A 13,756-nucleotide genomic window follows, 5' to 3' on the forward strand; every position below is an offset into this window, starting at 1 on the left:
AGCCCACAGCCCTTAAGGTAAGATTGTTAGACAACAAGCGGGCCAAAAGATTAGTTAACCACATATGTTGCCAGGTCGGAACAGCGTGATCTCTCAGCAAAAAAAAAAACTGCTTCTTTTTACTTCTGCTTTGAAAGCTTAATATTTACTACTACAATTTTCCTTTTCACAGCCATTTCTCCTTTCCCTATTATATATATTTTTTCCATGTTAATCTTGTGTCAAAGTGTACCCACACAATTGGAAAGATCTTAGTTAGTTCTTTAACTAACTCTGGTACATTTTAAGCTGATATCTCTATTTGTTTCTCTTTCCACTAAAAAGCATAATCTTTTTTTACCTGAGAAATGTATCCCCCACTTCATTACCCACTCCTCCACTTTCTGTATTCCCTAATGTATCTTTTGACATTTTTAATGTAACTTTCTTCCCATTTTCCATAAAGTCCCCCTATCAGCAAAGATCTTCCTGTATCAAGTTGTACATTGCCAAATACAGTGCACTCAGAAAGTATTTATTCCCCCTTTACTTTTTAAAATGTTCTCAAAATAACAACTTAACTGAATAACTTATTAACTCAAAATAATTAGATGTTAGATTTTAATATTTTAAATTATTTGAGTCAAAAATAATAAGATACTAATGAGAGGGAGTTGAGGTAAGCAGGAGCAGTTGAGGTGATCATCCCGCAAGCAAGAGACAGAGCTTTGAACCTGATGTGAGCAGTTTCCAGAGGCCAGTGTAGACATGTGAAAAGTGGTGTGACATGAGTCCTTTTTGGCTGATTAAAAATGAGAGGTGCTGCCACGTTTTGGATCTCCTGCAAGGGTTTGATTGCGGATACTGGTAACCCCATTAACAAAGGGGTGCAGTAATCAAGACGAGATATGACAAGCGCCTGTACAATGAGTTGGGTTGTATATTCCGTGAGGTGGGGTCTGATCTTCCTGATTGCTTTTTGTTGCTTTTTTCTTTTCTCTCTCCACTTTACACTCACCCCAACCGGTCAAGGCAGATGGCCACCCACCCTGAGCCTGGTTCTACTGGAGGTTTTCCCAGTTAAAGGGAGTTTTTTCTCTCCACTATTGCCTAGGGCTTTCTGCAGGGGGAATTGTTGGGTTTTTTCTATACATCTTTATAGTCTTGACTTTAGTGGCTTGAGCTGACTTTGTTGTGAATTGGCGGTCTCCAGATCCTGGTTTAACCTCTCGGCCTGACCATTGGACTGCGTATGGAAGCCTGAGGAGTTACACAGAGCAGCCTAAAGAACTCTGTCTAAAATGTGGATATAAACTGGGGGCACCTGTCAGAGATGACGTCACAGGGGAGACCATGGATTCTAAAGACAAGACAAGAGCCTCAACAGTTTCTTTGGCGGACGGTAGTGCAGGGAGGGCAATGAAATGGACCATTTAGGAAAACCTGTCAACAATGGTAAGAATGTTGCCCTAGGGTGGAAAATGAAATGTGACACCATGGGTGTCCACAGATGGAGAGAGGATGAAGGAGACCAGCAGGGGGGTGGCGGCTAGACTTAGATTGGGCACAGACAGGGCAGGCTAAGAGAAATTCACGAACATCTTTTTTCACAGAAATAGCAGGCCACCAGAACCGTTGGCTCACGATGAATAGTGTATGACAGATGTCAGCATGACAGAACAGATAGGAGATATGACAACAATCTAGCACCTTAGATCTAAGCTGATCAGGAACAAACAGATGTCCATCTGGACAGGTGGATGGAACAGGAACATTGGCTTGGGCTTGGAAAACCTGTTCTTTGATCTCTAGCCGGTAGTCAGACAGAGGGGGGTAAATTTGAAATCAGGTTCCTCGCTAACCAGGGAAGGATCAAACATGCGGGACAGAACGTCAGCTTTAGTATTTTTATGGCCGGGATGGTAGGCTAGAGTGTACTGAAACTGGCTAAAGAGGAGGGCCCAGCGAGCTTGGCAAGAGTTGAGCCTCTTGACAGTCTTGAGGTAAGTTCTTGTGATCAGTGAGGACTACAAAAGGGTGTTCGGCCCCCTCCAACCAATGTCTCCACTCCTCCAATGATTGTTAAACTTGTTAAGCTTCAGAGAGACGACGGGAGAAAAAGGCGCACAGGTGCACTTTGGTGTTATCCCTGGACTTTTGAGAGAGAACAGCCCCCAACCCCTAGATGCGAGGCATCTACCTCTACCACGAATGGTCTACTGGAGTCAGACAGAGTGACGATGGGAGCTGGAGAATGCATCCTTGAGGTGGTAGAAGGCCCGGTCAGACACGGGGAACCAGCAAGACGGCCTCTTACCAGAGGTAAGTTGGTGCAGGGGCACTGCGATGGTGCTATAGTTCCTAATGAAACACCTATAGAAATGGGCAATTCCCAGGAAATTCTGCAGCGGCTTCCACGACTCAGGAATGGGCAAATCTCTCACCGCACTCACCCAGGTCCATGTCCAAGCTCCTTGGGGAGATGATGAACCCCAGGAATGAGACAGAGGCCGAGTGAAAGACGCAGTTCTTAGCTTTAACAAACAGGGTGCTTTGGTATAAGTGGCCCTACACCTTTCTGACATACACGACATGTTCAGTCTCAGATAGGGAGATTAAGATGTCATCTAGGTAGACAACAAATGTATTCAACATATCTCCCAGCCCATCATTGACCAAATTTGGATGTTAAACGTGATCTTTCACTTTTCTCCCTCCTGGATGCATACAAGGTGATATGCATTTCTCAGATACAGCTTGGTGAACACTGTAGAGCCCTGCAGGAGCTCGAACACAGAAGAAATAAGTGGGAGAGGGTACTGGTTACAAACAGTAATTTGGTTCAACCCACAGTAATCTAAGGAGAGCCAAAGCCCCTCATCCTTTTTAGTAGAATCCTGCCCCCACAGGAGATAATGAGGGGCAGATGAGGCCAGCCTCTAGCAACTTATTGATGTAATTCTCCATAGCTTTGTGCTTAGGACCGGAAAGTGAAGAGTCTGCCTCAAGGTGGCATAGTGCCAGGTAACAGTTCAATGGCAGTCATAGGGGCGATGAGGTGGAACAGAAGCATATTTGTCCTTAGAGAAGTTTAGTTTATGGTCATGTTAGGTTTTAGGAACATTACTCAGGTCAATATTACTGGATGAAGTCTCTGGAGAACTGAGCAGAACTGCAGTGTGCCTGAGGCAGAAGCTTGGAGCAGGAAGCCCCCCAAGTTAAGGACCTTGCCCTCCAGCCAGTGTATGTGTGGATTATGTAGTGGTAACCATGAGGAACCAAGAATTAATTTTCAATATTCAAAATGACGGGAGCAGTCTACAGGGTGCTAGGAATTAACAAGTGGCTGTCGAGGGCTCGGATGGGTCTGGGATGTGGAATCAATTGCAGGCCCAGCTCACGTGCTAGATCCTCATTCATAAATTCTGTGTCCGCCCCAGAGTCTATGAGCACAGTTGAGTATTTAGCAAATTGCAGCGTTACTTCTAGATTAGGTCGGGTGCATGTGGCTCAGCAGTTTCCTCAGGAAAAAGGCGCGCTCTCTCCCCAGCTGCATGGGTTCAGGAGAGCTTAGGGAAGAGGGGGGCCTAGACTCACAAGCGTCCTGCCACACATCGTCAACTCATGGCTGCATTACATGAAGATTACATGAACAGGGTTGAAAATGCTTAACTCAACAGAGGTTAAATCCCTAAGACTCCAAGTTTGTCAGTCAGAATTGAAAGGTTGCATCAGAAACATTTTTTTGCTATCATTGCTAATCTCACAACCCAGATTTATGTTAATGTAGAAATGGAAAGGGAGAAATCACCAAAGTAGATTGTAAGAAACAAAGGAAAGAACTTTTTAGGAAGCAGTCCACTTTATTTGAAGATTCTAAACATAGACAGATCTAAGAAATACATCTAAAATCAAATAGATGCCGTTCAAGGAGTCTTTAGGGAGGCACAGTTGCAAACATGCACCCTATGTCAGTTCATTTTTTGTATTAACAACACAAAAGCTCAAGTATTACAGTTTAACCACAAGGTATTTGGGTTTTTTTGTCTGTAAAATTACAACACAGTAATAGCATATAACAGTGCAATTGAAGACTAAATGTAAGGAAGTACAAATAGTCAAACAGATTTCAAGTTTGTGCACTTAGACCAGTGTGTCTTTGTCGAGCACAACAAAAAGCCCACCTTCAAAATGTCAAAATCTGGGACTGTCACACATTAAGGTTATTGTCATTTTATCAAATGCAGAATAATGCTGACAGATTCAGCTTTAATTAGCAGGCCTGTGCTTCATTGTTGAGAAACAACTTACACAGGTATCTGTTCATCTCTCTGTCTGTTGAGAGGCAGCAGTATTATGCAACTTCCTGCTCTCACATTTTTCTCTGAAGCAGCAATTGTCAATTTTAATATCTAAAACTGTAATCCTCAGTGGTATTTAGACAAACCAAAGTGTAAAGATGTGTCTTTATTCTGTATAGAGACTGCAGGTAAGTACACTTAGATCAAAGAGGAATAATAAAAAAAACAGTATTTTTTTTTAGTATGGGGTCATAGGGTTAGATGCCTTGATGTTGTTGCTGCCTACAATCAGTGGATTTCTTTTTTTTTTGATTCATATATATGGGCATAATTCAACAAAGGAATAGAACATTCAGCATTTCCCAAGATTTTTTGCTTTCTCAATTTGAAAATGCCTCAAAAGCCACATTCAGTTTAGCCCCCAGCTGGTACCCACATCTGATAGTATTACCTAATTTAGCTCATGACACATGCATAATTAATTGAATTGAATTTGAACTACCACATAGTTCGGTGATTAGTAATTAGTAATGCAACACATTTGTATCCCTCAGGAGTCTGTTAACACACTGACCATGTACTGATAATTACATTTAGAGACTGTCTGAGATAAACAGTTGAAAATGCAGTATCTTATTTGCCTTTAGATTACATGAAAAAAATGTTTAAACTGGTTTAGCCTTCGTTAAATGTGAATGTAGTTAATCAAATCTTTATTTTAAGTTCTGTTCTATACTTATTAAAAACACACTCCCTGTATAGGGAGTAATGATGATTTAAAGGGTTAAAATACAAAACAAGTGCAAAATAAATCTGCAAAAATCAAACAAAATAGACCACATTCCGGAGAGTTACTCTTGAACGAAGTGTAAAAATACTTGACCAAGTCATAACAGTAATAAGGTATTGTTACTGTAAGGCAGCTGCATTTTTTTTTTAAGTCAGCAAACAAACTTTGGTGTTTGTTCTAAAAATGTTCATCACATTACTTCTCTGTTTTTTGTCATGATTGTATGTATAAGCATGGCTAACTAAATGTCTCCATTAGCTTAGCAACGGGACATGCAATAGCTCAAACTATTATAAGACACAGGCTGCCGTGCTTTTTATATACCACATTCAAAGAGTGGTTTGAATTTTGAAATGAAAAGTAACAGCCCTTATAGGTATCATCACATGTTTAAATGATTCGCAGTATAACCAGAAGTTTCAGTACAGAAATACCAACAATATATTCAAAGTAAACTAGAAACACTTCTCACTGTTTGTTGATCATGACACACTTGTAAGGGGTCCTTATCAAATGCATTGTTTCTTGTCATATACATAAAAATAAAAATATTAGCAATAATTTAAAAACTATTTCGATTGTAAATAGTACAAAGACAACTTTTTAAATGTTTTTGAAAAATAAAGATTCAAATTGAATTTGCTGCCAGTAACGAATGTTTAAATAGGACAGATTAAAACATTTTATTTATTTTTTTCCCGTTTTTGCTTGACATATGATTTCAGCTACTTAACAGCTCTTGTATTACTACTAAGCCATGCTGTTGTATTACATCCAGAATGGGATTTGACATTGTGTTTCTCAAATAAGTGAGATTTTTTTTCTGAAAAAGATGAAGGAGGGCAGCATATGTTGCTGCAAAACCTTTATATATCTTTCAGCATTAATGGAACCTTCACAGATGTTCAAGTTACTGTACTTATGCTGTGTGCAGTAATGTCCTTCAACACCATTAGAAATGCTGCCTCTTAAACTGTGCACTGATTATAACTGAAGACTGTCTCTCTACTCTTTAGTATTGAGGATGGGCCCACATGATTCTGTTACCTGTTACCCAGACTAATTCTGTATACTTGGACTCTGAACTCTGACTCTGGCCCTCACTGGAAACCTTCCATTTGCCTTCTGACTCTTTGACAAGTATATTTCTGGAAATTGCGATTTGGATATTTTTATAAAAATCTTTGATGTTTGGATTTGGACCTTGTTAATGTCTTGGATTATTGGATTGGTATTCTGAATCACTCTAGATGTTTTGGACAAATTCTATATGCTTGGGATTTTGGACACTGATTAATTTTGGATTTTGTGAGACTGAGCTTATTCCCACTGACTCATCCCAGCTCTTATCCACCAACTATTATAGGCTGTCCTGCTGTCTTTCTCCATGTTACTCTTCCCTTTTTGACAAGCCATTTGGAGAATGCCTACATGGAGGGAGGTCATCTTGCTCTGATATCATCCTAGTTATTCCTCCATTCTCCTCCCCTCCTACCTGAGAAATACACCTTCCAGCCCCAGCCTTGCGATACCTTATAAGCAAGTAGGTCACATATCCTCATTAAACTACTTGCCTGTAAATCCACTGGAAACTCACATCTGGGCTACTGCGCAAGTGAGCTGGATGATTCCCTGGAAGCTCTCTCATCACATTCATCCTATTGCCTTTTTGTCAACTTTATCCCGATTAAGTCTTTTATACACTGAGCAATTTGTGTCTGGCCATCTGTAGGTTGTAGGTCTGTAGTGTGGAACAACTATAGATAACTGGAGAGCTTGCAAACCAGTTCTGATAAACCCTATACTAGACTAATAAATACCTGTAATATTCAATAGAAATGATGCTAGTATAGATACTGGTACACTATTAGAAAGAAGAGCATCCGAATCTGAGTATCAAACCTCAATCAAGTTGGCACCAAATGCTTAGTACATGTTATACAAAAGTCAAGTAACGTAGTGTACAAAGAACTATTTCTGTATTAATTCAGTAACCTAGGTACTTTATTGGCACTGGGCATAGAAGGAATTGTCAAAATTATCCAGTCTTAAGCACAAGACACTGAAATAATTATCTGGGTTATCAGTAGAAAAATTATTGGCCAAAAGAAAACTTTCACAATGTTTGAATGTCTGGAGCTAACATGCCTACACTACATGCCACACATGCACATTTCACACATTTCACCCATGTATTATGGTGGTGGTGTTGGGGCATGCAGGTCATGGTCAATAGTGGTGTGACAGCTTTCAGGTGTGATCAGGTGCACAACAATGAAGCAGGATCAAATGATGGTCTTGAGCTCCTCATCAGACAGTTGGTTGACTGCCATAATTTTGGACAGCTGCTCAGCATACCTCACCTGGTCCTGCATAAAGTGTGGGATGCGGATGTTCTCTAACTGAGCCATAGCTTTCAGACGGTCCACATCTTCGAATGACACCTGAGTTAACATTAAAACACATTTAACAACCTATGCACAGCAGCAAAAAGTAATCGCATACTTTATATGGTTAACTATTAAAGAATTATAATTTAATTGTCAGACTGTAGGTTTCTGATTTATTTTGATTTAATAAAGTTGGTGGCTATTATTGCATCTTTGGCCCTCAAACCGCTGGCTTGATTTAATCAATTGGCTTGATGTAACAAGAAACACATTAGTTACATAATGTTCATTGTCAACAGGAACCTTGTTTATCATCCGTTGGTTCAGCTCCACTGAAGCAAAAGAACATGGTGTGTTTCCTCCTCAGAGATTTGTTATATAACATTCAGAGAGCTCTGTTTTCCATTCACTTCGTTGCATGTGTCAACTTCAACTATTGTATAATTCAGAAGACATTGGAGACATTGCTATATGTAATAACCTTCTTTCATCCAAACACTTCACTACACTCCTTTATTAGTTTACTTGTCTGCAAAGTTGTAAAAAGTGCGACCTTTATGTGGATAATAAGTGAAACATAGATGGACAGAAAACATCCAAACTGAGGATTAGCCTTAGTCTCTTTAATGCTAGGCATTGGGAACTGATAGGAGACATGTAAAACTGGATGGCATTTGGTGAGGATGCATCAGTTCAGCAGCTAGTCCTCTGATGCAAGTCTTATTAATCTGCTAATTCAGTTTAGGAATGACATCCTGTGGATAAATTTTCAATGTAGCTGGTGTTTATTAAATCAATAAATTGTCAACCAAGATAACTGGGATGCCTCACCTTTCCTAGAGCCATCAGCAATGGGAAGTTGATCTTGTCTCTGTATCTCAGGATCTTCAGAATGCCATCCAGGTAGACCTGGTCTTTACTGAAGCACCCTGCATATCAGAGGTCATGGAAAAGGACCAATAAAAGTTCAACCAGCATTTATGTTAAAATTATAAATATATGCATTTGCTCAAGGATTATTACATGTCACATATTAAAATGAGGTTGAGACTGTCGGACTCTACATAAAATGTTATCAAGCCCAACATCGGCTAAATATATAAATAAAATCTTTTTGGAATCTCAAATCCTGTATGGGGAACATAGTGACCTGGTTGTGCTGTATCAGTCTGTCCTCTCTTGGCTCTAACACAGTAGTCCCAGCGGGTGTTGGGGTCCTCTAAGAAGCGTCCCAGGTCATGGAACAGCTGTGAGAAGGACATGTGGCTTGCCTGATAGACTGTGTAGTAAAGGAGTGCAGCACGCCACAGGGTAGGGTCTTTCCTGAACAGGACACTGTGGATGCTGGCGAGGCCCTCCTCTGTGGGATTTGGAGGCTTCAGGTTGTGTGTCTTTCTCCCCACATTGCTACTCCATGGCTGGTGGCAGTTGTTGATGCCACGGAAATAATGTGTGCCTAGTGGAGTTATGACAACGACTTATTATTATTTATTATAGCTATACCTTAACCAATTTTTTCATTAAATGACACAGTGTATCAGTACCCATAACAGTCTGGAAGACAACCAGTGAAACTTGTGATTGGAGATGTCATTTATATGTCTTTTAATAAAAGGCATTATACTTAATTTTACTGTAAATGTGAACTGACATTAATGGTTTTCATGTAGCTGGTGAACCCCAGTAATGCCACATCACTGATATTAATTTATAAGCTTATATAAGATCTACTGTACGCACCAATCTCATGCCTCAGCATACCCTCCAGCCAGTACTCTCGGGCAGTGGAGATGTTGATGGTCAGTGTTGGTCTGCTTTTCACCATTGTCATAGAAGCTCTGGACAGGAGGTCATCTGTCATCTGGACTACTATCTATCAACAAAGGGTCAGTGATATTGCATTAGAAGAGTGAATCAATCTTCCCGCCATATGAAGGAAGATGGTCTCATCAATAAAAAAATCCACCCTTAAAGGCTTCTTGTAAAAGTTTGTAAATGTTTTGTACAATGTTACTTTTATATAATTGTTTTCAATATGTTTTCCTTTAAAAAAATGACCAGTCAAATAGTTGATGCATTTGTCACAGAGTTTGTGAGTGGATTTCTTCTTTTACACACTTGTATTTTCTTTGTGCTGTCTAGTACTTTATGTGTATCACAGTAGGATTTGCCAAGCCTGCACAAGGTACATGTATATGTAGTATAATATGTTCAGTGGAACATTATTAACTTGGCGATGTAACATGTATTGGTTCATGGTTACATAAACACAGCTCCATGAAAACAAACTGCAGGATGACTCTAATGAAGTGGCAGCTTTTTGAAATGTCTTACTGTTGCCTGAAGCACATTCACTTTGACACCCTGCTGCCCTGTAATGATGTAAAAATCCATTATGACATAGTCTACAGAGGGCAACAACAGAGTAACATCATGCTCCAAATTACAGCCTCATAATATCTTTTTAAACTGTTTTTATGTGGCAGGTCAGATGACTCAAACATTTAAAAAATCTAAGCCTGCAAAACAAGAGCAAGGTAGCCTCAGTCATGATCAAATCAAAGTCCTGTGTCCTCTCACCTCCCCCATGCAGCCTTCCTTCTCCATGTATTTCTTGACATTGTGCCAGATGCGACTCTTCGTGAGGAGGTTTCCCCCTGTGACTTGCTCAAACTTCTCATAGCTGCCATATCGCTGAAGAGCAAGCTCCATGATATGTACTGCCTGGAAGAGATGAGAAGCTAATTAACCAATTAGCTAGAATCCTGTGACAGGAATATTTTTTTAATTAATCTCCACTTTGTTTATACCATATATTAACTTAAATAGCCTGTATACAAAATATACCTAAACATTTTGGTGTAAGGTGTAATAACATGTACAGATTGTCTTCTAATGTCCTGTATATCAGTTTTAAATTGCATGCTGGTTGGAAAGCCATCTTACCTGTGTAAGGAAGCAATCTGAGGCATTGTTATGCCGTTCCAGTACAATTGGAGACACAGGCTTGCTGTACTCAAACTGTGGATTATAGTTGAAGTCAGACTTGAAAAACTTGGCCTTCTCTTTCTCAACATTAAATGGCTTGATGGCTGTAAGGATGCAGAGCTTCTTGGCATTTTCAGCTTCCCTTGTAATTGCTCCTTTTTGCAATGAGGGAAGTTTAGTGTGAGGGGAATTGGGGATGCACAACTTCCTAAATGATGGAGCTGTGCGAGGGTTCAGGCTCAATGTGCTGCCCACTACTTTGAAGTTCCGTGCAGGTTTTTGTAGACTGGGGCTGGTGCCTGAGAGGACACAGTTTGCCTGAAGAGGTTTGTTACCATCCTCATGAGCATGCACATTTTTAAACGTCAAGCCTGAATAATTTTTTTTACCAGATCCGCCATATCTCACTGCTGTTTTTGGCCTTTTGTACGGAGACTGCTTGGGGTTCTTCTTCTCTTTCTTCTCAGCCTTCAGGAGGACACTGTAGCTGCTGGAGCCAGAGCTGAAAAGTTCTTTGTGGCCACTGGAGGAAATCTTCTCCAGGTACACTTGGCTTGGACTAAGGGTCATGTCAGAAGAGTTTAAGATGTACTTCTTAGACATTTCTATTTCTGGCCAGTGGAGTCTTTCTGAGAGAAATAATAAGAAAGACAAGTAAGGAATGAATGTTATACTAGTGGTAGTATGATAATACAGTATGCATTTACTGTTTAATTCAGGATCAGCTTCAAGTGCAGCCCTTTTATAGAAAGCTACAAAGACTAATCCTCTTATCAAGACAGGAAAACACTAGATCTATTCCAGTGTCAGCTGAAACACCTAGTAATAAATACCTATAATAATAAATTCATTCAATGCTATTTCAGTGTAAGCGAATGTAAACTTAACCCTAACCCTAACATAACAGTAACACAAATTCAGCTGGTACAAATTATCTTTTATTATCCCAAGTAATAAAATGGTCAAGGAATGTACAAAAAGTTATAGTAAAATAATGAAAATCTGTGCAAAGGTTTGCATGCCCTTGATAAGCTCAAAAATGTTTTTAAAAATTCAAATGAAAGAACAATTGTACTAGCTGAACTTGTTTCAAATATTACATTGATGGTAAGAATACCTTAAGGTTTTCTTAAGCATTACACCCAGTTTCCTTCAGCACTTCTTAGAATTTTTCTTATATTTTATGTCTTGAATTGTCCATGTCATCCCATTGATTCTGTAGCATGACTGTCTAGCTTTTTTTTTCTCCCAAATATAATTTTACTGCATTAGCAGTGTGGTTGGGATCACTTTCATGCTTTATAACGATGTTTTCCACTGATCTTTACTTCAATCCTTGTAAGGTTTTGCATATTACAACCTTCTCAATCTTTTCCTTGTCTGGAAAAGTGGCTGCTTAGCTACTATCCTTTCACAAAGGCAATTCCTGATCAAGCCTTTTCAGACTGTGGAAGGATCAACTTGGCATCCAGGAGAAGCTGCCAGATGCTGAGCCAGGAACTTGCGGGACTTCTTCCAGTCTCTCAAAGAAATTCTGAGAAACTTCTAATCAGATCTTTAGAATTTTCTTGGTCTTCCACTCTTATAGGTGGTCTAATTGAGTTTCAAACATTCTAAATGATTTAAGCAGGGGTCATACTAAATGCTTGTCACTTTAACCTAGAAAAAGTGTTTTTTAAGACTATATTTTCCAGTGGAATATGATTAAAGAGACTGAAATAAATATATATTGTCATCATAACGTTACTAAAACAACATATATACTGTAAGAATTTGCACAGTACTGTACATGGATACAAACCTTGTAATCAGTGTGATGTTTTTTAATATCTCTGTAAGCAAACCTCAACTATCTTTCTGACTATCACAATCATAATGATGAGATCTGCCTAAATTAAATCTACGCTGATGAGATCTGACTAAATTAAGATACGCTGACTAGTACTAGAGTACTGATATGTCAGCACTCTGTGGTATACAGCATTCAGTTTCATGAGTCAGTATTCCAAAGGAAATTATTCTCATCATGTCTCTTGGGACTGACAGAAAAGCGCAGGAGTCACAATAGAGGTTCTGCATGATTCCTGGTAAAGTGACTAAGAGCATCACCCTATGAGCAGGCTCTCTGTTGAGACAGAAGCACTGAGGCGGAATCCATGCCGACACATAGCACAAAATATTTACCTCAGCAGCACAGTGATGACTTAATGGGAATATAACAATTTGAAACATTATTCACTTGCTGTTTTCACACCCCTCAAACTAAATCATGCTAATTTTCAATGGGTGTGATTGAACTAACTAAGCCTCTGTATGACAAAATCTGGATGTGTAAAGATAATGTAAAACATTTTTAAGCCATTTACTATTTTCTAAAATGATGTTTATGCCAGCAACACAGTCCTAAACCTGGATGCAATTCAAGTGCACAACAAAATAAATGCTCAATGCTCTAGTATATAATCAATCACTATTAATCAAAATATCAAAGCAGTAGTAAATTTAAAGCTAATTTGCAATATTAAGCAGGATTCAGCAGTCAAAAAACAAAAATACAGCTTTTCAGTTGAGTCACAAATGCGTAGGACACAATGTGCACTATAAAACACACCACGTTATATACACAGTACAATAAAAACGTAGAATATAAAAATATGTCACCTGTGTTTAAAATGGTCTCTATTATGTTTTAATTAATAGCTAACTGAGCTCACAGATGTTTTCGTCATTCACCTTTAAATGAGTTTGCTGCCACTTTACTAGCTTAACCTTCCCTAGAGTTTGTAAAATAATCCCAACTACATTAACAAATTACTGTTATTACAGTTTTTCGGCCATCAATTAAGATTATTGCTATGTAAAGCTCCTAGCTACAGTCCCAGGAAAATAAGAGTAACACAAAAGCAACATTACCTGTTACTTTAATTGACTCCAGCATCCTCTAAGGCTTTAACCCTAAAATACAAGGGAGCTGATCGAAGAAGCTGCACGCCACTAAGTAAAGTTGATCTAGCGTTAGCTAAATTAGCCGTCTAATGTTTTCGAAACATAAGCGCGGCTAAGAGAGGCAGTTACCTTTAGTGACTACGTATTACGATGCGCAAAAAAATACATTTTGTTATGGGAACTAGCTGAGCTAGTATTAACCGTCCCACCAACACTGAACCACAGCCAGAATGAGGAGGACCTAGCTGTGTGTGTATATACAGTATATGTGTATGTGTGTGTGGGACAGGCTCTGTACTGCATTTGCTGATCTGTTTCCATGGCTTCATTGTAACTACGCAATACACAGGGACGCTCACGGG

The 13,756-nt window shown here is 39.3% G+C and overlaps 1 protein-coding gene across 2 annotated transcripts; it reads right to left on the reverse strand.

Annotated features, from left to right (window-relative positions):
* Window positions 1-4,537: 4,537 nt before the first annotated feature.
* On the reverse strand, window positions 4,538-13,678 carry matcap2 (microtubule associated tyrosine carboxypeptidase 2). Of its 2 annotated transcripts, none has more exons than XM_067510331.1 (7): window positions 13,362-13,678; window positions 10,407-11,077; window positions 10,041-10,184; window positions 9,201-9,333; window positions 8,611-8,916; window positions 8,292-8,389; window positions 4,538-7,514 (listed from the first exon to the last, which is right to left on the reverse strand). In XM_067510331.1, exons 1-7 carry the CDS (start codon window positions 13,384-13,386, stop codon window positions 7,356-7,358), a joined length of 1,536 nt encoding a protein of 511 aa, XP_067366432.1. In that variant the 5' UTR covers window positions 13,387-13,678; the 3' UTR covers window positions 4,538-7,355. The 2 variants fall into 2 exon arrangements, with proteins under 2 accessions (XP_067366432.1, XP_067366442.1); XM_067510341.1 differs by having other exon boundaries at window positions 10,407-11,073; window positions 13,362-13,676.
* Between the last annotated feature and the right edge of the window lie 78 nt (window positions 13,679-13,756).

The sequence above is a fragment of the Channa argus genome, chromosome 1 (assembly GCF_033026475.1).
Source record: "Channa argus isolate prfri chromosome 1, Channa argus male v1.0, whole genome shotgun sequence".
NCBI classification, from domain to species: domain Eukaryota; kingdom Metazoa; phylum Chordata; class Actinopteri; order Anabantiformes; family Channidae; genus Channa; species Channa argus.

Bases quoted from the DNA above. Each gene is read 5' to 3' on its own strand.
- matcap2 (XM_067510331.1), bottom strand. From the start codon at position 13,386: ATGCTGGAGTCAATTAAAGTAACAG. The intron at 8,390-8,610 runs GTCACTATGTTC...TCTGATATGCAG, and splicing joins GACTGATACAGCACAACCAG to GGTGCTTCAGTAAAGACCAG. The intron at 7,515-8,291 runs GTGAGGCATCCC...ATGTTAACTCAG, and splicing joins TGCTGATGGCTCTAGGAAAG to GTGTCATTCGAAGATGTGGA.